Source organism: Bubalus bubalis, chromosome 24 (genome assembly GCF_019923935.1).
Source record: "Bubalus bubalis isolate 160015118507 breed Murrah chromosome 24, NDDB_SH_1, whole genome shotgun sequence".
NCBI lineage: Eukaryota > Metazoa > Chordata > Mammalia > Artiodactyla > Bovidae > Bubalus > Bubalus bubalis.
This window is the reverse complement of record NC_059180.1, coordinates 1,537,057-1,563,925: the sequence shown is the minus strand read 5'-3', so window position 1 is coordinate 1,563,925 and position 26,869 is coordinate 1,537,057. Positions and strand designations below refer to the sequence as shown.

The 26,869-nt window shown below is 66.2% G+C and overlaps 1 protein-coding gene across 2 annotated transcripts; it reads left to right on the top strand.

Moving 5' to 3' along the window:
- On the top strand, positions 1–25,616 carry TTYH3 (tweety family member 3). Of its 2 annotated transcripts, XM_006074828.4 has the most exons (15): positions 1–313; positions 14,005–14,174; positions 14,327–14,438; positions 14,579–14,799; positions 15,097–15,192; positions 15,350–15,422; positions 15,707–15,782; positions 16,778–16,833; positions 17,476–17,568; positions 18,194–18,286; positions 19,240–19,376; positions 19,784–19,957; positions 20,388–20,463; positions 21,115–21,215; positions 22,625–25,616. In XM_006074828.4, exons 1-14 carry the CDS (start codon positions 191–193, stop codon positions 21,181–21,183), a joined length of 1,569 nt encoding a protein of 522 aa, XP_006074890.4. In that variant the 5' UTR covers positions 1–190; the 3' UTR covers positions 21,184–21,215; positions 22,625–25,616. The 2 variants fall into 2 exon arrangements, with proteins under 2 accessions (XP_006074890.4, XP_006074888.4); XM_006074826.4 differs by lacking the exon at positions 21,115–21,215 and having other exon boundaries at positions 2–313.
- The last annotated feature ends 1,253 nt before the right edge of the window (positions 25,617–26,869 follow it).

The following is a 26,869-nucleotide window of genomic DNA, read 5'->3' as shown; positions in this document are numbered from 1 at the left end:
GCGGGCGCGGGCGGCCGAGCGGAGCCGAGCGCAGCCGAGCCGGGCCGAGCCGGGCCGAGCCGGGCCGGGCCGGGCCCAGGAGCGCGCGGGCGATGCGGGCGGCCAGGCCGGGGTCGGCGGGCCCCTGATCGCCGTTCCCCAGGCCAGCCAGGGAAACGCGACGGCCGCGCGCCCCCGCGGCCGGCCCGCCATGGCCGGGGTCAGCTACGCGGCGCCCTGGTGGGTGAGCCTTCTGCACCGGCTGCCCCACTTCGACCTGCACTGGAAGGCTACCAGCAGTCAGTTCCGGCCCGAGGACAGCGACTACCAGCAGGTGACGCGGGCTCCCTGGGTCGCGGGTCCGGTCCCGGGTCCCGGCCCCTCCATTCCGAGGGTCCCGGCCCCCCTCCCCGCGGGTCACGATCCCCCTTCCCAGGGTCACGGCCCTCGCTTTCTGCAAGGTCTAAAGTCTTCCTGTCACCTACCGGCGGTCACGGCCCCCTCCTCCTCCGCGGACCCTGGGCCCTCTTCCTCCCGAGGGTCATGGTCCCCTCCTCCTTTAGGGTCTAAAGGCTCCCCCCGACCCCGCATCCAGGATTATGGCCCACACCTCCTTGTGGGGCACAGCACCCCGTTCTTCTGGAGAGTCTCCTCCTGGTCACGGGGTTCCCCTGCTGTAGAATCTAAGGGGACCCCCCCCCCAGCCCGCATGGAGGGTCCACAGCCCTCCTCCCGATTCTAGCCTTCTCTGGAGTTGCTAAGACCCTCCTTCCTTGCTGGGGTAGGAGGAGCTGCCTCCCTCCCCTCCATGGAGACCCCTCTGCCAGCTGTCAGTGTCTGCCCAGGCCCCTGAGCAGGGGCAGTTGGTGGGTGTTGCCCGCAGAGCCCCCCGACCCAGAGGACCCAGGGCTCTGAAACCATGTCCATGCCTGAGAGCAGTGGTGCAGCCAGGAGGGGAGTCCTGGCCCCCTTAGCCCCAGCCGGGAAATGCCACTCACTGCCAAGATTTCAGTGGATGAGTGGTCTGCGTGGATGCCAGTCCTCCCTGGCTGGTAATGACCCCCTGCCTGGACCAAGCTATGGAGTGTACACACAGTGCCTGCCCGGAGATCCAACTGCCTGTAGCCCTGAGGGAGGGACGGAGGGAGGCCTGGCCACAGGGACAAAAGATGGGCCTCAGTCTGGGAGGCTGGAAAGGGGCTGAGTCTGGGCAGAGCTTGTGGGGTGGGGGTGGGCACAGACCCTTTGCAGCCCTCTCCCTGAGGAACCAGGCTCTACCAGTGGAGCCCTAGGTCTGGGGTTGTGCCAAGCCCCACTGCCACCCCCACCACTATGCCAGTGCCATTGAGTGCGGGCCAGGGCACCAGGCTATGGACACTTCCTTCCTGCCTGGGGATCCGGATTCCACAGGCCCAGTGACTGGGGTGCCTGGTCACCCAGAGCATGTCTGAGTTCCTCTTTGGTGATGAATGCAGAGCCCTAGGGTGAGTGGTGGGGAACGGCTTTGCTCGCAAGACGGCCCAGGCATCCAGCATCCGAGGCTCGAGTCACCCCCGTTCAGAGCTCTGTCTTCACAGCCTCCCTTGCCCAGAGGAGGAGAACCGGAAGCACCCCAGCTCTGCAGGGAGCCTGCCGCCCCACACACAGCGCTTACCTGGTGCTTGGCTCCCCAGCTCTGCTGATCTGTTTCTAAGCAGATTAGAAAGGGGCGAGGGATTGGCCTAGGCATGTCCAAGGCAGCAGGATTCTTACAAAACTGGACGCCCATGTTGTAGAAGGCCAGCCCGGTGGGGCTGACCAGCGTGGGGTGACGCCACTCCTGCGCACCCCCGGAGCTGCCCCTGGGGTGACTTTGCCACACCTGTCCCCGAGGCTCTGCTGCCACCGAGCAGGATGGTGCACCTTACTTTAGGAAGTTCTCTGCCGTTCGTCAGTCCTGAAGCTCCAGGGGCACCCGGGGTGTCTGTGACCCACACAGCTTCCCCGCTGGCCCGTGGGCTGCCGCCTGCACATGCTGCCAACCCCGGCTGACCTGGCCGCCATCCCTCCTAGGAGTGCCCCCTGAGTTGCCTGGACCTGCAGTGGGAAGTGAGCAAGAGGCCGATGGCTCTGGCCAGTGGAGGCGTCCATGTGGTGGCCGGGCCCCCCGACCCCCACTGAGCCTGGCCTCCTGCAGGGCCCTTTGCCCCTGAGAGGACCACGGCTGGTGCCCCAGCCTCCTCCGAGAGCGCTGTTCCTGCCCCGCTGTGGGAGGGCTCTGACTCACTCTCTCTCCTGCCTCCTCTGCGAGGAGCAGAATTAACCACTGAATAATTCACGGTGTGGAAACCAGCCTGTCTCCATCCCCCGCCACCTCCACCGCCGGCTCAGGGCTGTGGAGCGAGCTGGGCCTGGGCGTGCGGCCTGCCCCTGCCCTCCTGTGCCATCCTGAGATCTGGGCAGGGGCACCTCCTTTGCAGGGTTGGGAGGGATGTGAGGGCCCCGCGCTCCCGCTCTGTGCCGGCTGTGCTGCCCACGGAGCTCCTCTTCTGGGCAGGTGGGCAATGGTCTGCTGAGGGCCGCCGCCTGGGGCCTCCCCCTGCCTCCCCTGGTGGAGCACTCCTAGCTGTGCGGGGACAGCTGCCCTCGTCCCGCTGGCGGACGGGGAACCCCTTGTCTTCCTGACTTGGGGCGCCCCACTTAGTCTGGGGGCCCATCTGTGCCTGGCGCCCACCTGGGCTACAGGGGCCTGGCGTCCTCTTCTTGCTGTGCAGTGAGGGGCCTCTGCTTCTGAGGCCATCCAGGGGGAGGGTGGGGCCTGAGGCAGGAGCGGGGGTGGTGTGGCCTGGGGAGACCAGCCTTTGTGCTCTGCTGTTTCCTCTGCCAGCCATCCACTGCCAGGAGCCCGGTGAAACCCACTGGAAACCCCAGGGCCAAACCCTGTGTGGGGGTGCTCACTGGGGCTCTCAGTAACCTTTTCTCATACAAGCCTGGAAGGTGAGCATAACTGTTTCCATTGTGCATATTAGCAAATTGAGACTTAAAGAGGAGATTGGCCCAGAATCACACGGCGAGCGGGTTGTTGTCCAGTCGCTCAGCCGTGCCTGACTCTTTGGACCCCATGGACTGCAGCACGCCAGGCTTCCCCGTCCTTCCCTGTCTCCCGGAGTTTGCTCACACTCATGTCCAGTGAGTCAGTGATGCCACCCAACCATCTCGTCCTCTGCCCCTTCTCTCCCTGCCCTCAGCCTTTCCCAGCATCAGGGTCTTTTCTGATGAGTCAGCTCTTGTGAGTGGTAAGTGGGCGGTAGACCAGAATCCTGCCTCAGGCCTCTTGTTCCTGCCCCTCGAGGAGCCAGAATCAGATCGGATTTTGCACCCTAAAATCTTGCAGTTACTTTGGAGACTGAGGGTCTTGAGCTCCCGGAGAGGAGGGACTCCGTGGCCCGTCCATCTGCCTCTTGGGGGCTCATGATGTTTGCTGAGTGTACAGATTGCAGGAGGGTGGGTTCTCTGGGGACTGTTGGGACGGGTGGGCTGGCAGGCGCTGGGAGTGGGCGGAAGGGACTCCAGGGTCTGCTCTGTGCTGCTCCACCCCACAGCCCCCGCCTGCCTGGCTGCTGGTCTGACTCCCCAGGGGCTGGGCTATTGCCAGGGTGCCAGGACTCCCCAAACCCCGGGGCAGCTGGTGGTGGGGTGCAGGGGGAGGACTCCACCCGGAGTAGGGAGGAGGCCTCCTGGTGGTTGCACAGCCCGTGACCTGGAGTGGCCTGAGGCCGATCTGGAGTCCACAGTGAAGGCCAGGGCTGCAGGCTGGGGTGGGGGTAGGGCTGGTCTCAGAGCCTGCCTTCTCTGCAGACTAGAGTGGGGGTGCCTGGCTGGGGGCGCCAGGCCTGGCCCCCAGCTCTGTAGCTTCCCACCTGTGTGAAGGTGGACCCATTTGGGTGGCTTTAACCACCTCTCTGGGCTCCCCTTGGTGGCTCAGACAGTAAAGTGTCTGCCTACAATGTGGGAGACCCAGTGCAGTCCCTGGGTTGGGAAGATCCCCTGGAGAAGGAAATGGCAACCCACTCTAGTACTCTTGCCTAGAGAATCCCATGGATGGAAGAGCCTGGGAGGCTACAGTCCATGGGGTCGTAGAGTCGGACACGACTGAGCGACTTCACTTTCTTTCTTTCTGGTTCCAGTTGGGGGGAACTGCCCCCTTAACTTCTACCAGCCCTTCCCAACCCCTCCCTCCCAAGCCTCCCACACCCGCTGTGTCCTGAGGTAGAGTTCAAACCCACTCTCTGCCCTCTGTCCTTCTCATTCTCGCTCACTGCCTCTGCTAGTTCAGGAGAGGCTCGAACCTGTGAGCTAGAGAAGCCTGCAGCCTGGTGTGGTGGGGCTGTGATCAGGTCGACTAGGCCCACAGAAGCCCGGCAGTCAGGGAAGGCTTCCTGTAGGAGGAACTCCCTCTCCTGGAATGCCCAGAGGGTGAGGACTCACCTGGAGTGTGGTATGCAGTGGGCACACCAGCTCACCTTCCAGGCCAGCCCGGTGTGTGGGGCCCGTTTACCTATTAAAGCCCTGAGTGCCTGGATGTTCCTGTTGAGACCCTGAAGATAAGCCTGAGGTGGCTGAGACCTTGGGGAGGAGTGTTCTAGGCACACACAAAGGCCCCAAAGCAGAGAGAAGCCTGGGCCTCGGCCCGGAACAAGGGAGTCCCTTAGGTCTGAAAGTGCTGCCCCTGAGCTGGGAGTTCTCTGTGCCCAGGGTGGTGGGGGGTGGGGATGGTGAGCCCAGCCTGGAGGGCCACTTGGGGGCCCCACTGGGGCTGGTGGTCTCCTCGCATAGACTACAGCACCTTGGCTTCATTCCTGACTCAGGCTGGGTCTGCGTGTGCCCGCGGGTGAGGCTGGCCCTCTCTGCATCGTCCCCACATTCAGAAGGAAATTTGCTTTGGTTACAACCTGCGTCTCTCGCCTCTCTTCTAGTTTATGAAAGCAAGACAACTTCGTGGAATATTTGGAGAGTAGGAAAGAGCATGGAGACAGGGAAGACGTCCCTACAGCTGGAGTCTGTCCCTGCCTTAAACCCGGGGAGGGTGCCGCCTGAGACTAGAAGCTGTCACCTGCTTTTAAACATCGAGCCTGGGGACCACATCCTTGGTCCTGGGTTCTTAGCTTGCCCAGCATGCCATGACCTCTCAGGTCAGGATTCTGAGGCTGCAAGTGCCGGAAACATCCCCAAAGGAATAGCGCCAAGGCGGGTGTGGAAGCTGAGTACCCCCTGTGTGGACAGCATCTGTGCGCCGGGCTTTGGGGGTGCAGGGCCCATGCATGGGGGGTGGGGTCAGGAAGCCCCTGCCGGGTGAAACCGCCTCTGGCTGTGTGCCTCTTGGCCAGGGTCATGATGCTGGGAGGGGCGGCTGCCTCTGCCCAGATCTGTGCCTGCTGAGGGGCCTGGTGTTGTGTGGGTCAGGGTTAGGGTCTGCACCACCAGGCCCCATCTTGGGGCTTTTCGGGGCTCCTGGTTTAGGGTCTGCACCGCCAGGCCCCATCTTGGGACTTTTCGGGGCTCCTGGTTCTGTCCCCAGCACTGTGCTGCTTGGCCTCGGGGACGTGGAGGGAGGGCGGGCAGCCGTCTTGGCTCTGACCAGGGGCGCTGGGTCAGGCTCTGGTCAGTTGTCCGTGACCCTGAGAGGCTCAGGCTGTGTGTTGTAAGCACGTTTCTGGGAAGCCACACGGCCTCCCTGGGGGTGGACCCCATTACCCCTGCAGAAGCGAAACTGAGGCCTCTGGCCAGCCAGCATCAGAAGCAGGAATCCACAGGCAGCCTCCGGCTCCAGCCCGGCACTCCCCTGCCTGCGGACACAGCCCCGTGTGTGGGTCCGAGGCTGGTCGGGTGGCTCCCTGGCTCCCTCCACTGACTCCAGTTCAGGAGGACTCGGGCGGATAGGACCAGACCCCCACTGGCCACAGGAGCTCTGCCGAGCCCTTGGCTGGGGAAGAGGAACCGAATCTGCAGCCCAGGGACTGGGTGACAGATGTGGAAAGCACCCCATGTGGCCCCCGAGGAATTGGGGGCACGTGACCAAGGGCAGGGGTGGGAACAGCAGGACCCTGGAAGAGCCCAGCTGCGTTCATGCCATCTCCCGGGTTTGCAGGGAGCCCGCCCCAGCCCTGTGCTGTGCGGGGACGCACCCATGGCCCTCAGGGGCTTCCCTGGGTGCTGGGGGGTGAGGACAGACACAGCAGGGCTCCTGCTCCGCGCAGTGAGGCTCAGATGACGCTCAGGCACCGGTGCCCAGTGTGGGGAGCCCCTCGCTGCTGGAGGACACCCCCGAACCAAGGGCCCTGGCCTGCCCTGGGGTCCCTGCTGCAGACGGGGATGGCACACGTCCCCCAGAACTGCATCTGCAGCCTGCCCAGCAGGACTCCCGAGGGCCCAGGCAGTGGACGTCTGCCGAGGCAGTGGGTGTCCCTCGTGCTGTGGACACAGCTGCGAAGGCTGCAGCGGGCCCCCAGGCCTCCAGCCCAGAGTCCGAGGCAGGACCGGGCCTACGTCTGGTGCCAGCTGCCCATGAGGCTGCTCTAGTCCTTGCCCAGAGCCGGGCAGGCGCCCGATGTGAGGTGTGCCTCAGGGAACAGGGCAAGGGGAGGGTGGAGTGACCCCCTGGGCCAGGCCTGAGTGAGCAGATGGGCTGGGTGGGGCCCTCGTGGCCCCCCACCCCCGCCCCATCGCACCCTCCCTACTCGAGGCCTGGGCTCTGCGTGCCCACCCATGTGCCCCAGCCCTTCCTGGGTCCCCTCACTGGGGCCGGTGGGCTCCGGAGGGCAGATGCCTCATGGGGCTTGGTTTTTTCCACAGGCCCCCCCTTGTGGCTGGGTATGTCCCCCATGTGGGCTGAGGGCGCGGGGTGAGGCCAGGCTGCCCAAAGCCCGCGTGACCCCTTCTGTCTGCCTCTGAGTGCCAGCCGCGGTGCCACCCTCAGGCTCCCCTGCTCTGGCTGCGCTAGCCCTGACCTGGGTCCTGACCACCGCGGGCACCCCTAGGGGCTGACGCGGGCCCGGGGTGGGGCGGGGCGCCCAGGGCCGCGAGGGCTCCGGTCTGGCCCCGCTGCTGCGCCCGCCCGTCCGGCAGCTCCTGGCCGCGTCTGAGGCCGGCGCCCGCAGGCCGGCTGGCCGAGAGCGCGGAGTCTCTGGGTCGGGAGACGCGTTAGGGCGCCGGGACGGAAATAGACGCGCTCGCGGCTCCGAGGGCAGCAGCGCCGCCAGGTTTTTCGGTGTCGCCTCCGCGAGCAGGCGGGGCGAGGGCGGGGTCTCGGCCTCCGTGCACGTGGCCCCAGGCCTGGGGGGCGCAGGAGGGGTCCTGGGCTGGGCGTCTCTCCGCGGCTTCAGCCCAAGCCCTACCCCACCGGACCTCTTTCCTGCCGGTCCCCAGGCGCCGGCCGTGCGGTGAGTGAGGAGGGGAGGTGCCGCTGGCAGCCTGGACCTCGGACCGGGTCGGGGGGCTCGGCCGAAAGCTGGGCCCCTCCCGCGCTCCCGGCACGGCCACGAGCTCACCATCCTGGAATTTGTGAAACCCAAGCCTGGTCTGGTGGAAAATCTGTTTTTAATTTCTGGCCAGCGTGTGGGAGCCACAGCGAGTGTGCTGGGGGTGGGGTTGCCGCACAGGCAGCTCAGCTCCCACCCAGCCCGGCCCAGGAGGTGAGGGGGGCCTTTTCCAGAACTTTCCCCAGGAGGCCTGGGCTGGCTCCGGGCCTGCCTCCGTTATGTCAGTGCGGGGGGCCCTGGGGGTCCTACTGGCCCCAGGCCCCTGGCCTAGAGGATGGGCCACCTCTGCCCCGGGTGGTCTGGGGACCCACAAGGCCATGGGTACAGCTGGGCTGCCAGGGCACTCAGGCCCAGACCCTGGGGGAGTGGGCAGTGCCAGGTGGCCTGGGGCCTTCCCAGCAGGAGACCCCCTCCCCTTCCTCCCCAGGCCAGGGCTCCAGCCAGGACTTCGATGGGTTCCCAGATGGCGCCTGGGTGTGAGGACCGGCCAGCCTCCTGGACGCCCCTACCTGGCCTCTTCCTCTGGAGAAGGGCCTTTGGCAGTCCCAGAGCCAGGGAGGATGACCCTGGAGGCACTGGAGAGTCCCTTGGCTCCCCCCACTCCGCCCACATGCCCCGACCTTGTCCCGCAGAGCCCTCGCTCCGCTGTCGGGGGTCAGGCTCAGCCTGACCCCCCGCCTGGTCACAGCTGCCAGGGGCCCTCCTGGGTGCGGGTTTGCAGCTTGGACCTTGGTTGGCCCTCACTCACTGTCCCTTTCTGGGAGTGCTCACGCCTCACCATGCCCTGCTGGCACCCGCCACCCCCACGATGGCGATTGAGGGGACGCACCCCCTGAAGCCTCTGTGCCCCTCCCCTGCTCTGTCTGGCTCCCACAGCCTCAGCCCTTCCTGCACTGCGGAGATCCGGGCAGACGCCTGCCCAGCCCAGCAGAAGCTGTGTCTGGGGTCCCATGCCCCCAGGGCCAGGCCCGGTGCTGGGCACTTTGTGCGCTAGTGTCTGGGGACCGGCTCTGGGCCGAGGGCCCCGTGTGTGCTGAGTCCGGCCTCCCTGCCCCAGGGAGGCAGGTGTGGCCAGCGCATGGACACGTGAGCTCACAGGCCCCTGGTGGAATTTGGACTTGCCTCCTCTTGGGAGCCTTGCCCTTTACCACCTGGCCATGTTACCTCCCAGAGTGTTGGCATGAGGGGGGGCAGGGCCTGCATGGTGGGAGGCAGGCCGGCTGGCTGTGGCCTTCTCGGGGGCTCCAGCCCAGGGAGAGATCCTGACCCAGCAGCGGTGAGGCCTCAGGCTGCAGTGATACCCCCAGGCTGAGATCCTGCCCTGCCCACTAGCCACGTGACCTGGAGGACGTCCAGAGCCCACCTGGTCTCCCCTGGACTGCTGGCCGCAAGTCTCCCTTGCCGTGCCCTCCCCGGGGTGCTCACTGTCTCCCCGAGGAGGCCGGCCAAGGGGCAGGAGCTGGGACTGCAGGGTGACAGGGACGCAGCCTCAGGGCCTGCTGGTGGGGCGCTGCAGGCCCCCACTTCCCATCAGAACTCCCGGGAGGGTCTCCCAGCCTGGCCGCGGGCCGTGGCAGCCTGCAGAGGGCTGAGCGGGCCAGCCAGCTCTCAGGGTCAGCTGCCGAGTGGCACAGTGGCTGTGTGGTGGGAGGACCGAGTGTTTCGCTGGCAGTTTGTCCGCGGTTCCACCGAGCTCACCGACTGGGGCGCACCGCCTCGCGGGCCTCCAGACCACGTGCTGCCAGGACGCCCAGCTGGACCTGCCTTGTCTGGTGGCACACGGAAGGGCTGCCCCAGGGTGGCGCACTGGCCCTCCCAGCCTGCTGGCCTAGGGCACCTCAGTGCAGCTGGGCCGGCGCTGTGAGCCTGTGTCCAGGCTGTGCCGAAGGAGCAGGCCAGCGCCGGGCAGTGGACAGGACAGGCCCGCAGCCTCGTGCTCTCCATCTGCAGTGGAGCTGAGCACCATGCCAGGGGCTTCTGTTACTAACATCTGGTGGCACGGCGTGGCCCTCCCCTCACAGGCCTGGCCAGGGTACCCCCCTTGCAGCCAGCCGGCCTGAGGCTGAGCTGGGGCTCCCCGCACCCTGCTGGGACCACCCACCTGCACACACAGCCCATCGCTCCCTGGGGCCCCTGGCCCTGCTCCCCTTGCTGCGCTGGGAGGACTTGTTGGAGGTGGAGGCCTCATTGGTTCGCCCAGTAGGCCTCAGACATGGGCCTGGGCCTGCCCTGGACGGAGTGAGTTCAGACCCCAAGCATCAGTTCATCGGGCATCTCCAGAGCGGGTGGGGGCTTGGGGGCCCCCAGCCCGTGGGACATGTGGGCACAGGGCCAGGCCCAGGCCTCCTTGGTGGACACGCCCCATGGTAGGGGCTGCAGGGCCTTGGGAGGGGCCAGGTGGTCCAGGGCTGAGAAACGGCAGCTGCAGGGCCCGGAGGGGTGGGTGCATGTGTGTCCAGCCGAGGCCTCGCAGCGAGCCTGCGACGCTCCAGGCGCTGACGCCAGCCCTGTGGCCCGCGGTCAGGACAGGAGCCCTAGTGCCTGGCCACGTGCTGACGTCACTTCCATCACAGATGGAAAATTCCATTTGGTCAGAGCCCAGATGCTGACCAAACATTTCCCATTCAGCCGGGACCCCGAGCGGTTTGGAGGGGAGGGGCACCCGCGGGAGTGCCAGCGGAAGGCTGTTCTCTGGGAATCTGGCCTCAGGATGAGAGCAGAGGGCAAGCTGGGCCCCTGGGCTGGAGGAGGCTGCTGCCCGGGGCCAGGCGCCCCCGCCCTGCCCTGGCCCTTGCACCCACGTGGGCCCGGCTTGTTTGAGTCAGGGGGCTGGGACCCTGAGCCCCAAGGGCCGGCCCCACCCCTTGTCAACTGGAGGATGCTGTCACCTCCTTGTGGGGACTGAGGGGGGCTGTCCTGGCCTCGGCCCCTGCAGCCTACCTCTTGGGGCCGCACAGGGCCCCACCAGCAGCCCGGGGGCGGGGATCATGGTTTAAGGCGAGCCCCATCCAAGGGGAAACTGTCCTGTCCGAGCTTTGGGTGGGGGGCAGGGGCCTCGTGTTTCTGAGTGTTCACTGTAGGCCAGGCCTCAGGCCCAGAGGGAGCAACGCCCCAGCCAGATTGATGAGCTTAGCGAGGCCTTTCCAGCACCCATCGGGGGTGGGTGGTGGGGGGAGGGGGGCTGCGGGCAGACAGGCCCAGCGCAGAAGTGGTGGAGCGCCCTCACCCAGGAAGGGCCTTCTGGAGCTGGGCAGACGGACAGGAGGGCAGGGGTTGGCTTCCTTGCGTTGGGCTGAGGGGGAGACTTTGGCCCCTGGGGTCTCTGCTGTCCCCAGGGAAGCCTCTGGAAGTCACCCTCCTCCCCAGCTGTCCCTCTCTGAGCCCCAGGACAGGCGCTCACCCTCACGGCCCCGGACCAGGCCTTCCCGGCGCTGGAGGTAGGCTCCACTCTGTGAGGTGGGGCTGGGCGGGGGCGGGAAGCGGCTGCTCCCCCAGGGCTGTGGCTTGCAGGGCCCACGGCAGGGCTGTGGCTTGCAGGGCCCACGGCAGGCAGCTGTGCCTGTGACAAGCGTCCGGGCCCGTCCACGCTCACCGAGCTTCCAGCGCGGGGTGCTGCGCCTGCCACCGCTGGGGCTCAGGACAATGCCTTCACATGCATGCGTGTGGGTGTGAGTGTGTGTGTGTGGGCACAAGGAAGCGTGTGCACCTGTGTGGCCATGGACGGGCATAAACGTGCATGTGTGGGCATGAGCAGGCACACACTCATCTTGTCCGTGAGCGGCCTGGACTCCTCTCTGGCAGTGGGGACCCAGCCTCCCAGGCAGAGTTGGCGTGGGAGCGGCACCCCGGGGGGCTCCCCGATGGAGGTGCTGCTCTCAGCCTTTACACCTGTGAGCTCACGCCCTCCTCGGTGCTGCCCTGCCCCTGTTTTACTCACAGGGAAACTGAGGCATGGGGGCATTGACTAGGTCAGCTCCTGGCACCAGGCGGGGCAGCGTCTGACCCCAATATTTGGGGCCCCTCGGACCCAGCCGCTCGCTGGCCTGGGCAGGAGCTCCCCCGCCCCCCGCTCCACCCCATCCAGCAGCAGGCAGTCCTCGGTCTCCTGGTGGCGACTCCCAAGCCGTCCCTCCCCTCGACCTCTGCTCCTGGGCACTGCAGCTCCACCGCACACCGCCCGGGTCCCGCGGCCACGTGGCGGCCAGGGAGGGCGCGGGCAAGTCGGTCCCCGGGAGGGGAAGCAGGCCTGCGGGAGGGAGGCACGCTGGGACTCACGCGGCGGAGCTGGGTGCGGGCCAGGTGCCTCCCACGCCTGGCTGAAAAGAGCTACTAACACGTTTCTGGGTTTGTGTTGTAATTATAAAGGTAGTATGGTTCGTGGTTTAAAAAGGAAAACCAAAAAAAGGAAAAAAAGAAAACCAGTAACAACAAAAAAAAGACAAATCAAAGCCTAGGAGATCCCGGAGCGCTTCCTGAGCGCCCGGGCCTGGCACAGCGCCCTCTGAGCGGTCAGCTGTGGCGGCCTCTGCCCGTAGCATGCTTCCCTGGCCCGCTGGACTGGGCTGTGTCCGTGCAGACCTGCGCTGCTGCTCCCGCTGGGCCTGCTTCCTGGGTTTTCCATAGCCCCCGGCTCACACCCTGCAGGCCTCAGCGCCTGCTTCCTCCACCAGCCTGGCAGCCCCGCGGACAGGGGCTGTGTCTGCTGGTGGCCCACCAGGCCCTGGCACCTACCACGTTTCCCACAGGAGTGGTGCCCCCTCACCCTAGCCCCAGCCCAGCCTCATCCCAGGTACTGGGGTCTTGCTTGGCCAGTCACGCTTATCACAGGATGGACGGGAGTGGGTGATCCTGGCTCCGCCTGAGCTGTGGTGGAGGCCTGCGAGCTCTTTGATGAGTCCTGATGACCCTGTAGACACTGGCTTCGCTCGCTGCCAGGCTGGGTGGTCTCAGGGCCCCAGCTTGGGCGCCCCTTGCCCTGCACCCCTGATCCCTGGCTTCCTCACCCCCGGAAGGATTTCCTCGAGAGGACGTGTGTAGATGTGCTTATTGGGGGTGGGGTGGGGTCAGGTAGGAGAGGAGGAGGTACGAGGTCGGTGGAGCAGAAAGCTGGCCAGAGGACTGCTGGGGACCAGAGGGTAGCCTCCTGCTGGGGGAGGAGGGGGTGGTGGCTGCTGCCAACGCAGGGCTGAGTTGGGGCTGGTCATTGGGGCCTGCAGAATCCTGGGAGCCGAGGCAGGCAAGGCGTGGGGTCGGGAGCTCACTGCCGGTGGGTTCTGCTTGAGGATTTAGGGGAGGAGCCTGCAGGCAGGATGGAGGCAGTGACCCATCTGACCGGTGAGGAGGGGGCCTGCAGGATCCGCAGCCCCTGTGCCTGGTGCCCAGTTTGTGCATGCGTGGGCAGAGCCCACCCACGAGACTCCTTTTCCAAGCACCCTTTAGTTTGCTGTGGGCAGCGTTGGGCGGGGTGGGGGTTGCAGCCGATGCTAGGCACCTTAAGATGAGCACTCACCCCCATGACTGGCACCTGTCTCTCTGGCAGGCCCCTGATGGCCACCAGAGGCTCCCTGCTGTGGCCTGGCTGGTGTCCCCGTGTGATCTTGAACACCCCTACCTGCCTGGCCTCAGAGTCCCTCTAACGTGAGCCCCCGGGACCGTGATGAGTGGCGGCCCCCCTGGAGCCAGCAGCCAGCACATGGGCTGCTCCCTGCGCCGCCTAGCCAATGAGCAGGTGGTCAGGTCCTGTCAGGCCCACCCACCATGCTGCAGCCTCACTGGTGCCCTGGCCTCTCCCAAGAAGGTGCCCATCCTGTACTTCATAGGGAGGACAGAGGCCCCCAAACAGCACAGCAGCCCCCAGGGACCACGGCTGGGGGTGCAGGGGAGAGCCCTGCCCTGGGTATGAGGGTCAGCCGGGGTGCTGGGCTGGGCAGGAGGCCTTTGGGGCCAGCTGGCTCCTGGGAGGGTAGGGAGTGCCATCCTCCATCTGCTGCCTGGCAACCATCTCCTGGGAGACAGTCCCTGTGCACCAGGGCTGTGATCCAGCAGTCCCAGTGCCTCTGTGGCTGAGCTTCTGGTCCCAAGGGGGCCTTGCAGGGATGGGTAGGCCTGGGGCATTCCACCCCACAATGGCTGCCCAGGCTTTCGGCCACACCGCTGAGAGTTAAGATGTGAGAAAGGTGTTTCCAGGTCCCCCTAACGGCTGGTTGTCTCTGCAGCAAGGGCAGCCAAGGGGTGTCCAGAGAAGGCCTGGGAGGGGTTAGGAGGGGTGATCCCATGGTCTTGCCCACCTGGCCCCTGCTCAAGTGGGGCTTTGACAGTGCCCAGATGTCTAGGAATGAAGTCGTTGGGTCTGGGGTCCCAGGTCTGGGTGAGCACAGGCACATCACTCAGGTGCTGGGGACCCGTGGCCCCTGGGCCGGGGGCACCGGTGGGATTGGCCGCTCCTGGGGTTGGGTGCAGAGTCAGCCTGGGACCCCCTGCTCCAACACTGCTTCCCCACCATCCTCAGGCGCTGCTGCTGCTGGGGGCCGCGGCGCTGGCCTGCCTCGCCCTGGACCTCCTCTTCCTGCTCTTCTACTCCTTCTGGCTGTGCTGCCGGCGGCGCAAGAGCGAGGAGCACCTGGACGCAGACTGCTGCTGCACCGCCTGGTGCGTCATCATCGCCACGCTGGTCTGCAGGTGAGCGCGCGGGGTGCGGCGGGGCCATCGGGGGCGTGGTCCGACTGGAAGAGGCGTGGCGTGGGCGGGGCCAGGCTGGAAGGGGCGGGACAGGCCGAGTCCCGTGGGGGGACCCCAGGCCCGCTACCTCACGCGGCCCCGTCCTGTCCCAGCGCCGGTATCGCCGTGGGGTTCTATGGCAACGGGGAGACCAGTGACGGCATCCATCGGGCCACCTACTCGCTCCGCCACGCCAACCGTACGGTGGCAGGGGTCCAGGACCGCGTGAGTGGCCGCATGGGTCGGTGGGGGCGGCCTCTTCCTGCTCCTACACCCGTGTATGTGCATGTGTGTGAGACCGAGACGTGGGCGTGTGCCAGAGCGTGCGGGAGCCCCGGCTCATTGCCTCCTCCAACCTGGAGCAGGTGTGGGACACCGCAGCCGCCCTGAACCGCACGGCGGAGCCCAGCCTTCAGAGCCTGGAGCGGCAGCTGGCCGCACGGCCAGAGCCCCTGCGGGCAGTCCAGCGGCTGCAGGGCCTGCTGCAGACACTGTTGGGCTACACGGCGGCCATCCCTTTCTGGAGGAACCCAGCCGTGTCCCTGGAGGCGCTGGCTGAGCAGGTGGATCTCTATGACTGGTACAGGTGCGTCCCCCTCTCCTGCCTGCCCCCGCTGGTCCCCGCTCCTCTCTCTGGGCCTGTCGGCTTCCAGCTCCCAGTGCCTGAGGTCTTGTTGGGGGAGGGGCTAGGGCCACTGGTGGTCACCGGCAGGAGTCCCCCATGGGGACGTCTGTTACAAGGTCAGAGGCCAATCTCCGTACGCAGAACTGCCCGTGGACGCTCCTCTGGGCCCCAGACTGTTTGCCCAGCTCTGCCCAGCACCCCTTGCTCCTACCCTGGGACTGGCCCCGTGCCCAGCCCAGGCGTGCCGTGTCCTTGCAGGTGGCTGGGCTACCTGGGCCTGCTGCTGCTTGACGTGGCCATCTGCCTGCTGGTGCTGGTCGGCCTCATCCGCAGCTCCAAGGGGATCCTGGTAGGGTGAGTCAGGGCCCTGAGGCAGGGGGCTGAGGCACCTGTAGCTCCCATCCCCCAAGTCAGCCCTGACCCGCCCTCCCTCGTCTTCGGGTCCAGCCTGGTGCGGGGCGCAGCCCTCACCCCAGCCTGGAGAGTGCCAACCGACTCTCTCTGCCCCAAGGGTCTGCCTGCTGGGGGTGCTGGCCCTGATCATCAGCTGGGGCGCCCTGGGCCTGGAGCTGGCTGTGTCTGTGGTAGGTGACGGAGGGGCGGGGGTGCCTGTCTGCTGGCGGAGCATGGGGACGGGGTGGGGATGCCGCATACACCTCCCTGCTCTCCTTCGCGGGACACCAAGATCCTGAGAGGCAGGGGACCAGTCACACACACACAGCGAGTCAGTCCCCACCCCCAGCCCCAGAGAGCCGCACCACCTTCCTGAGCCGCACGCAGATGCTGGGGGGCCAGGCTCCACCCCTGAGAGCTGAGGGCTCAGGGACCCAGCTTGGTATCCCATCCTCCTTGCCTGCCCCCACCCCAGGGCTCCAGTGACTTCTGTGTGGACCCCGACACCTACGTGACCCAGATGGTGGAGGAGCACTCCGTGCTGAGCGGGGGTGAGTCTGCGGTCGAGTCCCAACCACTCATGAGTGCCTGCTCCTGCCCGCGAGCCATAGGCCGCATGCCAGCTCCCTGGACAGGCGGCTCACGCCAAGTGGGCGCTCGTTTCTGTTTTCCAACATCAGCTCCATAGGAGCCCAGACCTCAGGGCCGAGTACAGATGCGGCGTGGAGAGGCTGCCCTGGGCTCTGCTAGGCCTTGCTCCCAGTCCCCACCCTGCGCTGGACCCCAGAAAGCCCCCCAGAGGGGCCAGAGGGCACAGGGCCGGGCGGGGCCAGGGTTAAGCGGTTGGGGTACATATTTTCTCCTTCAGCCCTGGCTGGGCTCAGCACCCCTAGGTTTGCAAAATCAGAATTGTGCGTGAATCCCCATCTTTGAGTGTTGGACATGATGGACACCTGTTTTAATGGGGATGAGCAGGCAGGCCACCTGCACCCTCTTTGGGGTGACATTCTGGCCTAAGAACTGTTCTGCCCAACTGGTCTGTGAGCAGATGCCTGCCCAGCTGACCTCTGACTCCTTGCCCCCCACCTCCCACCATGGCCTGTCTGCTGCTCCCAGGGAGGGGAGGGATGAGGCAGCCCTCCAAGGGAACTGTGCCCGTTGCAGGAATACGGCTCAGGGCAGAAGGGTCTGGGCCCTGGCCCCAGGCTCCCTGGAGACTACTTCCCCCTCACAGCTGCACGCTCACACAGACACAGATATGTGCACAAGTATGTGCAATACATGTATACAGTCGTGCACACGTCGACATCTGTGTGTACAGACAGAAGCATCTGAGTATAGGTATACCTACACTCAGACATGCACACACAGGCACGTGCATACGGATACACGCATACATGTAAAGATAGATACAAGCAAGCACACGTACATTCAGCATACATGAGACGTGGACACACACACACACGTGTACACAGATGGGCGTGTAGACGCACACAGCGCATGCGGACAGCCGGAGTCACTGGGCCGCCTTCACCTCTCTCCGCAGACATCCTGCAGTACTACCTGGCCTGCTCGCCTCACGCCACCAACCCCTTCCAGCAGGTGAGAGCTCAGCCCTGCCTCTGCAGAGCATCTGGTGCCCTGGCCCCCACCCCCAGACGCCCACCAACCGCGAGGCCCCCCACCTCGTCAGGGCCCCTGGGGTCCCCACCCTGGTGCCCTCAGCACAAGCCTTTCAGGGTGGCCTGCTTAATGCCTCCAAGTCCCTGGGCGCCTTGCATCTCCCGGGCTGCCCTTTACGACAGAGCCGGATGCCTCCCGGGCAAAGCAGGAGCCTGGGGGTGTCCCATGGCGGAAGGGTCCTGTGCCCACCATGTGGAGTAACTGTCTGGGCCAATGTGGAATTTGAAGGGAAACCACATAGCCCACTGCCCGTCACCCCACGTCCCCGTGCGGCCCTCTGGGTCCTCCAGACTGTGTGTCTACTTTAAAGATGCTGTACTTTCCTTGGTCTGTAGTCTCTGCGTGCTCATCCTGGGGGCCGAGGAAAGGTGTCCCACAGAGCAGACTGCTGGGCACAGCCGTCCCACCTCAGGACCTCGGGGCCCCACGGGCTGGACGGCCCTGGGGCTGCGGGAGCTGCTGGCACTTGAGCCAGCCTGCCCCGCGGGGGGCTTGGGGACCTCGGGGAGGGAGACGGGCCGCCCCACCCGCACGGGACTCAGCAGCCTCTCTGTGGAGCAGAAGCTGTCGGGCAGCCACAAGGCGCTGGTGGAGATGCAGGACGTGGTGGCTGAGCTCCTGAAGACTGTCTCGTGGGAGTATCCTGCCACCAAGGTGAGGGGCTGGGGGCCAGCTCTGGAGCCCGCGAGCTCCCTCCCGTCACCTTGAGAGGGAAGCAGGTGCAGTCATTGCTCAGGTGCTTCCTGAGGGACCCTGCCGGGGATCTGGTCCTCCCCTCCTTCCATCCTTCCCTTCATGCCCCCAAGGACCTGGGTAGGTTCAGTGATGCACACACACACACACACGCACACACACACACTATAGCACCAGGGTCATACTGCTCAGAGTATTCTGGATAATGTTTTCCTTTAAGATACTGTGAAAATTTTCATTGTCTTGAACTGTTCCTTAAAACAGCCTTAAGGTCCATGTCGGGAGACGCATGCGTGTTTGCTGTTGCTCCCGTTACAGTGCAGGCCCGCAGCGGTGGCGTGTGCACAGGCACTGTGGGCCCCACGCTCCCCGCTGTCCTCACGCCTTCAGCCGCCCCCCCAAGGCCAGGGCACAGATTTGGGGGTCACCTTTTCTCAAAGCCCAGGGTCCTCAGGGCCTGTGCCAAGGCTGGCGGGCAGTCAAGGGAGGGGTTCTGGCTGGCAGGTGAGGGGTGGAGGGACGCCTTGGCTGGCTTGCCACCCTTTCCTGAGCGCTGTGCTGACCTCGCGTGGGGCCCACCCCACAGGACCCCCTGCTTCGTGTTCAGGAGGTGCTGAACGGCACGGAGGTGAATCTGCAGCACCTCACTGCCCTGGTGGACTGCCGCAGCCTGCACCTGGTGAGAGCCTCCCAGAGCTGTCGTTGGGCCCGTGTGGGGAGCAGCTGGGAGAGGAGGGGGAGCAGCTAGGGGAGGGGCAGGAGGAGGGGGAGGCGTGGGAGGAGGGGGGCAGCTGGGGGAGGAGGGGGAAGGATGGGAGAAGGGGAAGTAGCTAGGGGAGGAGGGGGAGTGGCTGGGGGAGGGGCATGAGGAGGGGGCAGCTGGGGAGGAGGGGGAGCAGCTAGGGGAGGGGCAGGAGGAGGGGGGCAGCTGGGGGAGGAGGGGGAGGGGTGGGAAGAGGGGGGCAGCTGGGGGAGGAGGGGGAGCAGCTAGGGGAGGGGCAGGAGGAGGGGGCAGCTGGGGAGGAGGGGGAGCAGCTAGGGGAGGGGCAGGAGGAGGAGGAGCGGCTGGGGGAGGGGTGGGAGAAGGGGGAGCAGTTAGGGGAGGAGGGGGAGTGGCTGGGGAGGGGCAGGAGGAGGGGGCAGCTGGGGAGGAGGGGGAGCAGCTAGGGGAGGGGCAGGAGGAGGAGGGCAGCTGGGGGAGGAGGAGGAGCGGCTGGGGGAGGGGTGGGAGAAGGGGGAGCAGTTAGGGGAGGAGGGGGAGTGGCTGGGGAGGGGCAGGAGGAGGGGGCAGCTGGGGAGGAGGGGGAGCAGCTAGGGGAGGAACAGGAGGAGGGGGGCAGCTGGGTGAGGAGGGGGAGCGGCTGGGGGAGGGGTGGGAGAAGGGGGAGGAGGGGGAGCGGCTGGGGGAGGGGCAGAGGAGGGGGAGCGGCTGGGGGAGGGGTGGGAGAAGGGGGAGGAGGGGGAGCGGCTGGGGGAGGGGCGGGAGGTGGGAGAGTGGCTGGGGGAGGGGCGGGAGGGGGCAGCGGGGGCGGGGCAGGTCACGGGGCCTCTGCCCGCCTTGGGTCTGGCATGGTTCACGCGCTCCATCTCACCCTGTGCGTCTCCCACTCTCTCTCCCCCGCCCGGCCCCAGGACTACGTGCAGGCCCTCACCGGCTTCTGCTACGACAGCGTCGAGGGTCTCATCTACCTGGCCCTCTTCTCCTTCGTCACGGCCCTCATGTTCAGCTCCGTCGTCTGCAGTGTCCCGCACACCTGGCAGCAAAAGAGGTGAGTGCGCCTGGGCCCGCCTGGGAGTCCCGCCCCTTGATGCCCCCGGGGCTCTGCAGCCACCGCTAGGCCGGTGGGTCTGAGGTGGGCACTTCCTCTTCACAACCGGCCTAGAGGGGCCCCCAGCCCGGGAGACGGGCGAGTGAGCAGCCAGTGGGGGCAGGTTTCCCGCCTGAGCCCCGTCCTGCAGGCTGGGGCTGTCCGCAGGCATCGGCCCCTGTGCTCCCCCGGACAGCCCCGGCCCCGCCTTTTAGTAGGCAGGCAGCATCCCTGTGTCCCCGGGAGCCTTACCCACAGCCCCGGGGACCCAGGACTGCAAGCAGGCACGTCTGCCCCAGAGCTGGCCTCTGGCCTGTGGCCCCGCGTCAGCATCAGGCCTGATCCTGCACCGGTGTCCCTCCCCGCAGAGGCCCCGACGAGGACGGGGAGGAGGAGGCCGCCCCAGGGCCGCGGCAGGCGCACGACAGTCTCTATCGCGTCCACATGCCCAGCCTGTACAGCTGCGGGAGCAGCTACGGCAGCGAGGCCAGCATCCCAGCCGCGGCCCACACCGTCAGCAACGCCCCAGTCACCGAGTATATGTGAGTCGGGCGCGCGCGGGCACTGGGTAGGCGGCTTGGGGTGGGGTCGCTGCCCTGGGGTGCCTGAGTGAGGGGCGGAGCCAGGGCAGAGAGGGCCCTGCACACGGGGCGGAGCTCCCGGGCTCTGAGTGCTTGCTGCTGCCACATCCCTGGGTGGAGGCCACAGGGACCACTGTCAGACGGAGAGTCTGTGGTCAGCACGTGGGATCCTGTGGCCAAGGGCCCCAGGCCTGGCCACGTGGTGGGCTGGGGCGGGTGGGCGAGGCTCCGGCTGGGCTGGGGTGGGCAGGGGCGGCCGTGGGCGTGCTCGCAGCCCCTCTCTGTGTGCTGGGCTCCGGACCCCAGGCACTCACTAGCGGGCCATCTGTGGGATGGGGTCTGCCTGGTTCCCAGGTGAGCCCACTGACCCAGGGCTCTCTCCTCATCTCAGGAGCCAGAATGCCAATTTCCAGAACCCTCGTTGTGAGAACACCCCCCTCATTGGGCGCGAGTCCCCGCCGCCTTCAGTAAGTCTCAGGGCAGAAGCTGGAGTGGGGGGTCCGAGGCCAGGGTGGAGGCTCCGCCCCGCCACTTCATGCCCGCGGTGGCTTCCTGGGCGGCATGGGCCCCGCAGGCTGCCCTGAGCCTTCTGTGCGGGGCTGCAGGGGGAGCCCCAGCCGGGGCCCTCGGGTGGGCCACTGGCCTGTGCGCGCGAGCTCTTCCAGGAGGCCGGGGCACCTCCGCCTACCTGAGCCCGGTTCTGCTTTCTCAGCTTCCTGAACTCGACCCAGGTCACTCCCCAGGCTCTTCCAGATGGGCCTGGTCTTGGGCTCTTCTAGCTTCGCTTCTGGTCTTGGGAATGAGATGTGAAAAAGGGGTTAGGATGGTTTGGTGCCAAAGAAAGCACCTTACAAGGCCAGGGGTCCTGGAGCGCTTCCTGGAGGTGGCAGGCCTTCAGGAACAGGCTGGAGAACCTAAGGGCCATCTGGCTTCAGACACACACGCCCGCCGGTGCAGTGGCCCCACTGGGCCCCACGTCACGGCAATGACCTTGGGCCTGCCCTGGCCCCGGGCTGCGTGGGCTCCTGGTGGCCCGCCTCGGGCCGGTCCTCGCCTGGCGTTGAGGCTGCCCTCTCTCTCTCTCTTTCCTGCACTCCTCCTGCCCCGCACCCTCCTAGCGCTATCTGGCCGCCCTGGACTCTGGCGGCCACACGGGCTGGCAGTTTAAGCCCCTGAACAGTGCCTGAAGGCTGTGGTGGCCGTGTCCTCAGAGTGACAGGTACTGACCCAGCTGGGCCCCCGCCCCGCGCCGCCTGCCCGCCCACATCTCTGCACCTCATGCCCACTGCTCACTGCCACCCGCTCCGGCAGGCCCCAGGGCCAGCTCAGGCATGTGGGCCTCAGGGACCCTGGCCCTGGGCCATCACCCTCACTCCAGGGGCAGCGAGCCCCCTGCAGAGCCCCTCTTCACGCCTGGTCCGGCTGCAGGTGGCCGCCGCCCATCCCGTCCCCCGTGAGGAGACCGTCTCCCCGGGCCCAGGAGCATGTGCTCACCGGCGCTGGGTGCCTGGGCTTGGGAGGCCGAGCACTGGAGCCCTAGGTGGGGCAGCAGACCCGGCCCTCGAGGTGTCACTGCGCGCGTGCAGAACCGCGCGTGCCCGCAGCCACACTCGCCCAGCGCTGGCGCCCGCCACAGCTCCTCCCATGCTCTGAGCTGCCCCCCGACCCCCGTTGCATGTCCCTGGAATGATGACACGGCTCCCAGTGCCCGCTGCTCCTTCCTCCTCCAGCTCGCCTCCGTGGCCACCCACCAGGAGTCCTGGGAGGGCTCCCCAGGCCCAGGGGGCAGGGTCCATCCTGATGCCCGCACGGTGGGCACCTGGGGCTCGTGGGGTGCGTGGCCATGGGGCCGGCTCCCCCCCGCTGGCAGCCTAGGCACACACCTTGGCTTTTGTCCCCGCAATGGGCGTGTGGCCCTTTGTACACCGCCTGCTCTGAGCACACGTCTCTTCCACATGTGTTCATTCTGAGCACACGTGTGCATATGTGTGTGTAGCAAGCGAGCCCGTCACACTTCAGGTTGGACATGAGTGGCCAAGATGGGCGGGCTGTGCCCACCCCCAGCGGCCTCCGTCTGCGCGTGGCCCGCCAGGATCCCACAGTCTGGTTCCCACCCGAGTGGGTGGCAGTGTCACCGGGCTCCAGGGGGCCTTTGTGGCTTTCCGGGTCCTTCGCTGGGGGCCAGGGCAGAGCGGCTGCGGGGCTGCCTCTCTCCTGTGACCCTGACCCTGGCGGTCTGGGTCCTTGGGGACTGTACCACCCTCCCCTGGACACAGCCTGGCCCCGCCTTTGCCGACATGCTCCTCCCAGCTGCCCAGCTGCGCTATGGGGCCTTCAGGTCCTGGGCGTGCAGGGTGCAGGGGGCACCTCCACGCTCCAGCACCATGCCTGAGATGGGAGTCAGGAGCTGATGGGCTCCCCTCGCTGGGAGAGGGGCTGGTCTTCCTCCTGGGCCTGGGGAATGGGGCTCCAGATGCCTACCATGCCTGGACCAGCGGGCTCCCAAGAGCCGCATCCCCTGGGGCTGTCCGCTCTGCCTCTGCGCCAGCCGGCCAGCCCAGCACATAAGGCCCTGCCCAGCCGCACCCAGCGCTCGCTGACCGGCGGCCTCCCCTTCTCTTCCTCCAGTACACTTCCAGCATGAGAGCCAAGTACCTCGCCACGAGCCAGCCTCGCCCCGAGTCCAGCAGCAGTGGGCACTAGACGCCCAGCCGCCACCCGCCCCACGTGCCAATCGCCCCGCTCCTTCCCGTGCCAGCCTCCCTGCTTGCACCCGTGGCCACCTGCCGGACCCTCCCCGCGTACGCCGGGCCCGCCATGGGTGCTTCTGCCGCCACTCGGCCCTGCCCTCCCTTCCTGTAGGGGTGCGGAGACAGACACCTGGCCTGCCTCCTGGGGCAACGCGGGGGCTCTGGGCCCGCATCCTCTCCTCCGTCACAAGCCTGGACACCGGGGGGTGCTGCTCGTGCTGCCCGGGCCCCCACGCGCCTCCGCCCTGCTGGTGCCTGCCCCCCACACAGCTGGGCCGCGTCTGCCCCCTCTCCTTCCACAGGCTGCCAGGCACGGTGCCCCCCTTGGTGCCGGGCATCTCGAGCGATGGCGTGTGCGCCTGCCTGCTTGTCTCCCGCGTGCAGAGTCCCCCGTGGCGCCCTTGCACACCTGCAGCGTCTGTCCTTCCTTCTCTCGCCCCCCACCCCAGGCTCCTCCACCTCAGTTGCCAGAAGCCTCCCAGGGGGTACCCCGTTCTCTGCTTCCCTCCCTGCACCGCTCTCTCCCTGCAGCAGCCCCCGCCTGTGGCATCCAGCCATCCGTGGTGGCAGGAGACAGGTGCCTGCCGAGCCCAGGCTGCTCACCTAGTACCTGCCGCCCTCCTGGTGCCAAACCCCCTCCCACCCACCCCCACCCACCCCCACCCCCGGAAACTCGGCAGCTCTGCCCAGTTCGCTCTTTGCACTAACCACATCTGTCATCTCTAGGGCGGGCGGGGCTGCAGGCCGGCTGCCACCCCTTCCAGGTTCCCTTTGCATCCAGGACAGGCTGGCCTAGGAGCTGCACCCGAGCCGGCTGTGACGGTGCCCTTGGCCCCCGCCGCCCCTCTTTGGACTAACCACTAACCTCACTCCAGCCTCCGAGAGAGAGAGATCGCCCTGGGCACTCCACGGTCCACGAGCATGAGGCCAAGTCCAGGCCGGAGATGAAGCCCCAAAGAGCCGGCTGGGTTTTGGGGTGGAGAAGGCATTTCTTCTCGGGGCGCTGCTGGGGGGGGGTCAAGACCAAGAGGCAGCCCAAGGGCCTGGAGACCCCTCCCTGGGCAGGTGTTGCCCCCGAGGGACCGTGTCCTCAGGAATGAATGTCCCTTCGGCTGTAGGACCGAGGCCCCTGTGGCCTCGGGCTCCTACCTGTGAAGTGGGAGCAAGGCTTCCTAAGGTGCTTTTGGCTTCGTATACAGTGCTGTGTTTTCCTTCCGCAGAGGGTGGGGCCGTCCCCAGGTCAAGGCTGGGAGATGCCTGCCCCACCCAGCCAGCCGGCCACTGAGCGGCCAGGTGCGGCTCTGGCCTGTGTCCCTCCAGAGGCAGCAGAGAGCCATGGGGCCGCCCCTCGGGGGCACAGGCCGGGGCCCGCGAGCCCGGCAGTTTACAGACATTGTGGGGGGCTCCCCCTGGAGCGGCAGGGCAGCGCCCCTTCCCTAAGGTGGCCCGCAGAGAAGCTGCCTCCCCTCTCTCCAGGGTCTCTTCTGTGTGCTGGTGTCTGGGACCAAATGGATGGGTGGGCCCAGGCTAGACCGCAGTGGCCCCTGGCCCTCTAACCACAGGGGAGAGGCTGCCCGGGAGAGGGGGACAGTGAGTGGGCAAACAGAGGTGCCCCCAGGTGTGCCTGCGGGCCCCCAGCCGCGCATCTGAGCCCTGGCGCATGGCCAAACCTCACCGAGGGGCTTCCGGTGCCCTGTCCTGGGCCCCCCACAGGCCAGAGCCACAGCCCAACTGCCCAGTTTTTCTCTGGGCGCCCCTGCCCAGGTGGAGCCTCCCTGCCTCTGCCTCGGCCCGAGGGAGCGCCAACTGTGCTGCCCCGGGCGCGGCTCAGAAGCACAAAGGCCGCGAGGCCACCGAAATGTGAATGTAGAAGCTTGAGAGCCGGTGGCGGACCTGCGGGAGTAGCTCTGCGAGTGCGCGTGCGCGTGCCCGCCCTACCGCGTCCTCGCCCAGCTCCTCCTAGTCACCAAGGGTGCATAAAGGAATACGCGGACGTCGAAAGGGCAGCAAGACCAAGCCTCGGTCCTGAGCGGGTGGGGGGCGCCTCCCGCCCTTGGTTTTCTTCTTGCTCTAAGTTTTCAGGCCCTTCTAACCAGTCCGGGCCCAGGGCCTCCACATCCCGCACTTGCGGTCCTCACCCCCTCGCAGGCCCTTCTGCTTCTCGGGCGGTGGTCCCCGACCGCGTGGATGAGAAGGCGAGGGCCCCGGGGGCTCCGCGGGTAGGAGGGCTTCCAGGCCGGTCCCTCCCCGATGGGGCTCCGCGGGCAGGCGCACGTTCCCGGTCCCGAGGTCCGCTGGTCTGATCGGATGTCCCCTCCATGTCCACCCCATCTCACTATGCAATCCCAGTCCAAGCGCCAATCCCTCCCCGTCCCAGGACCCCTGCCCAGCCGGGGAGCGGGTGCGTGGGTGATGGTCCCCAAAGGGGGACGAGCAGGGACCGGGGCCTCTTGTGCGGGATTTTTTTTTTAAACCATAATGGTTGTGTGCCACACCACTTTATATTTGTTACATATATCTCTCCAAGTTATTTTGTTAAGACTCCCCCTCCACGGTCCCCGCCCCCACCACCCAAGATCGATTTAGCATTCTGAGCGGGGATCGAGGCCTGAACCGCTTGGCATTCTCCAAACTTCCATAGGGCCATGGCTGTATGTGCTGTCGCTGTGTTTCTGGGTGTGTGTGTGGTTTTTTTTTTTTTTTTTTAGCTTTTTTTTTTTTTTTTTTTGTAAAACTGGGTTTGGGGTTTGATTTTTATTTCGCTGGGGGTTTTATTTTTCTTGGCAAATACTAAAACTCGTCAATGTAATTTCTGTGGTTTCTATTCAGCTTGGGTTTCATGTTTTAAAATAAACAAATTTTAAAAAACAGGCCTCTTATTCCTGGGTTGTTTTGGCACCCTCCCAGGTTTGTGGCCGGGCGGCCACGTGCGGGAGCCACTAGGGCCTGGGGGACCCTGGTGGGCGGGGCCTCACGGGGAGCGGGGGCTGGTGGGCGGGGCCTCGTGAGGAGAAGGGTGGGGCGGGGGTGGTGGGCGGAGCCTCGAGGAGAGGAGCGTCTGGTGGGCGGGGAGAAGGGCCTGACGGGGCGGGGCCTCGCCGGGAGGCGGGCCTGATGGGGCGAGGTCCGATGGGCGGGTCGTGACACGGGTGGGCGGAGCTGCTGGCTCAGGGAGCGGTGGTTTCTAGTCTTGAAAGACCTATTTGTACATCTTGTGCTGGAGAGGCCTTGAGGAGACTGGGATTGCTGTGCGGAGGGTCCCCGTCTCCGGTCACCAGGAGAGGTGACAGAGCTGGCCCTGGGCAGGGCTGTTGGAGGAGGGCAGAGGCCAAATGGTGGGTCCCCAGGAACATCTCCTGAGTCCCCCGGTGTAACCCGAGGCGGGGCTCCGGTTCCTGGGGCGCCTCCCCAGAGTCCTTATCAGTGGCCTGAGCAGGGACCCAACCCCCGCCCTCCGAGTAGGAAGGAACATTCTTGTTCTCATTTGAGAAGCCGGCTGGGGAAGGCGCAGTGCTGTCCAAGGGCACATGACCCAGGGTGGCAAGACACACACCCCCACCTCACAGGAAGACCCTCAGGGCCTGTGGAATTGGGGGAGGCACATTTGCCCAGGAGAGAATCTGTCTCCCATGCCGGGTGCACCGGTAGGCAAAGGGAGCCACGAGGCTCCATGGAAGACACCCAGGTTCTGGCTCTCACCCCCGTGGGTGCCTGGGCTGGCAGGGCCACTGGGCGGAGCCTCTGCCTCCAGCACACATCAGCAGCCTGGTCCAGTGGTTTCGGATTTGCCTGATTCCTGGGGAAAGAGGCCCAGGTTACATAAGCTCTTAAAGGTGAGGGAACACATCTGAGGCTCTGTGCTTCTGCAGTGCCACGTGGGGACAACAGGAATTGATTCTCCTCTTGAGTTTAGCTGCAAAGCAGAAAAATCCTGCTATAGCTGGAGGGGGCATGGCCCAGAGAAGTGTGTGTGTGTGTGTGTGTGTGTGTGTGTTTGAAGATGGGGAAATACTATGATGGTGATGATCGCGTAGGCAGAGGAGATGGCTGCACTCAGGAAAAGGAAAGAGTTCTTTGGAGGAGTGATGTTCCTGAGTTACCAAGAGGGGCTGGGACCTCAGTC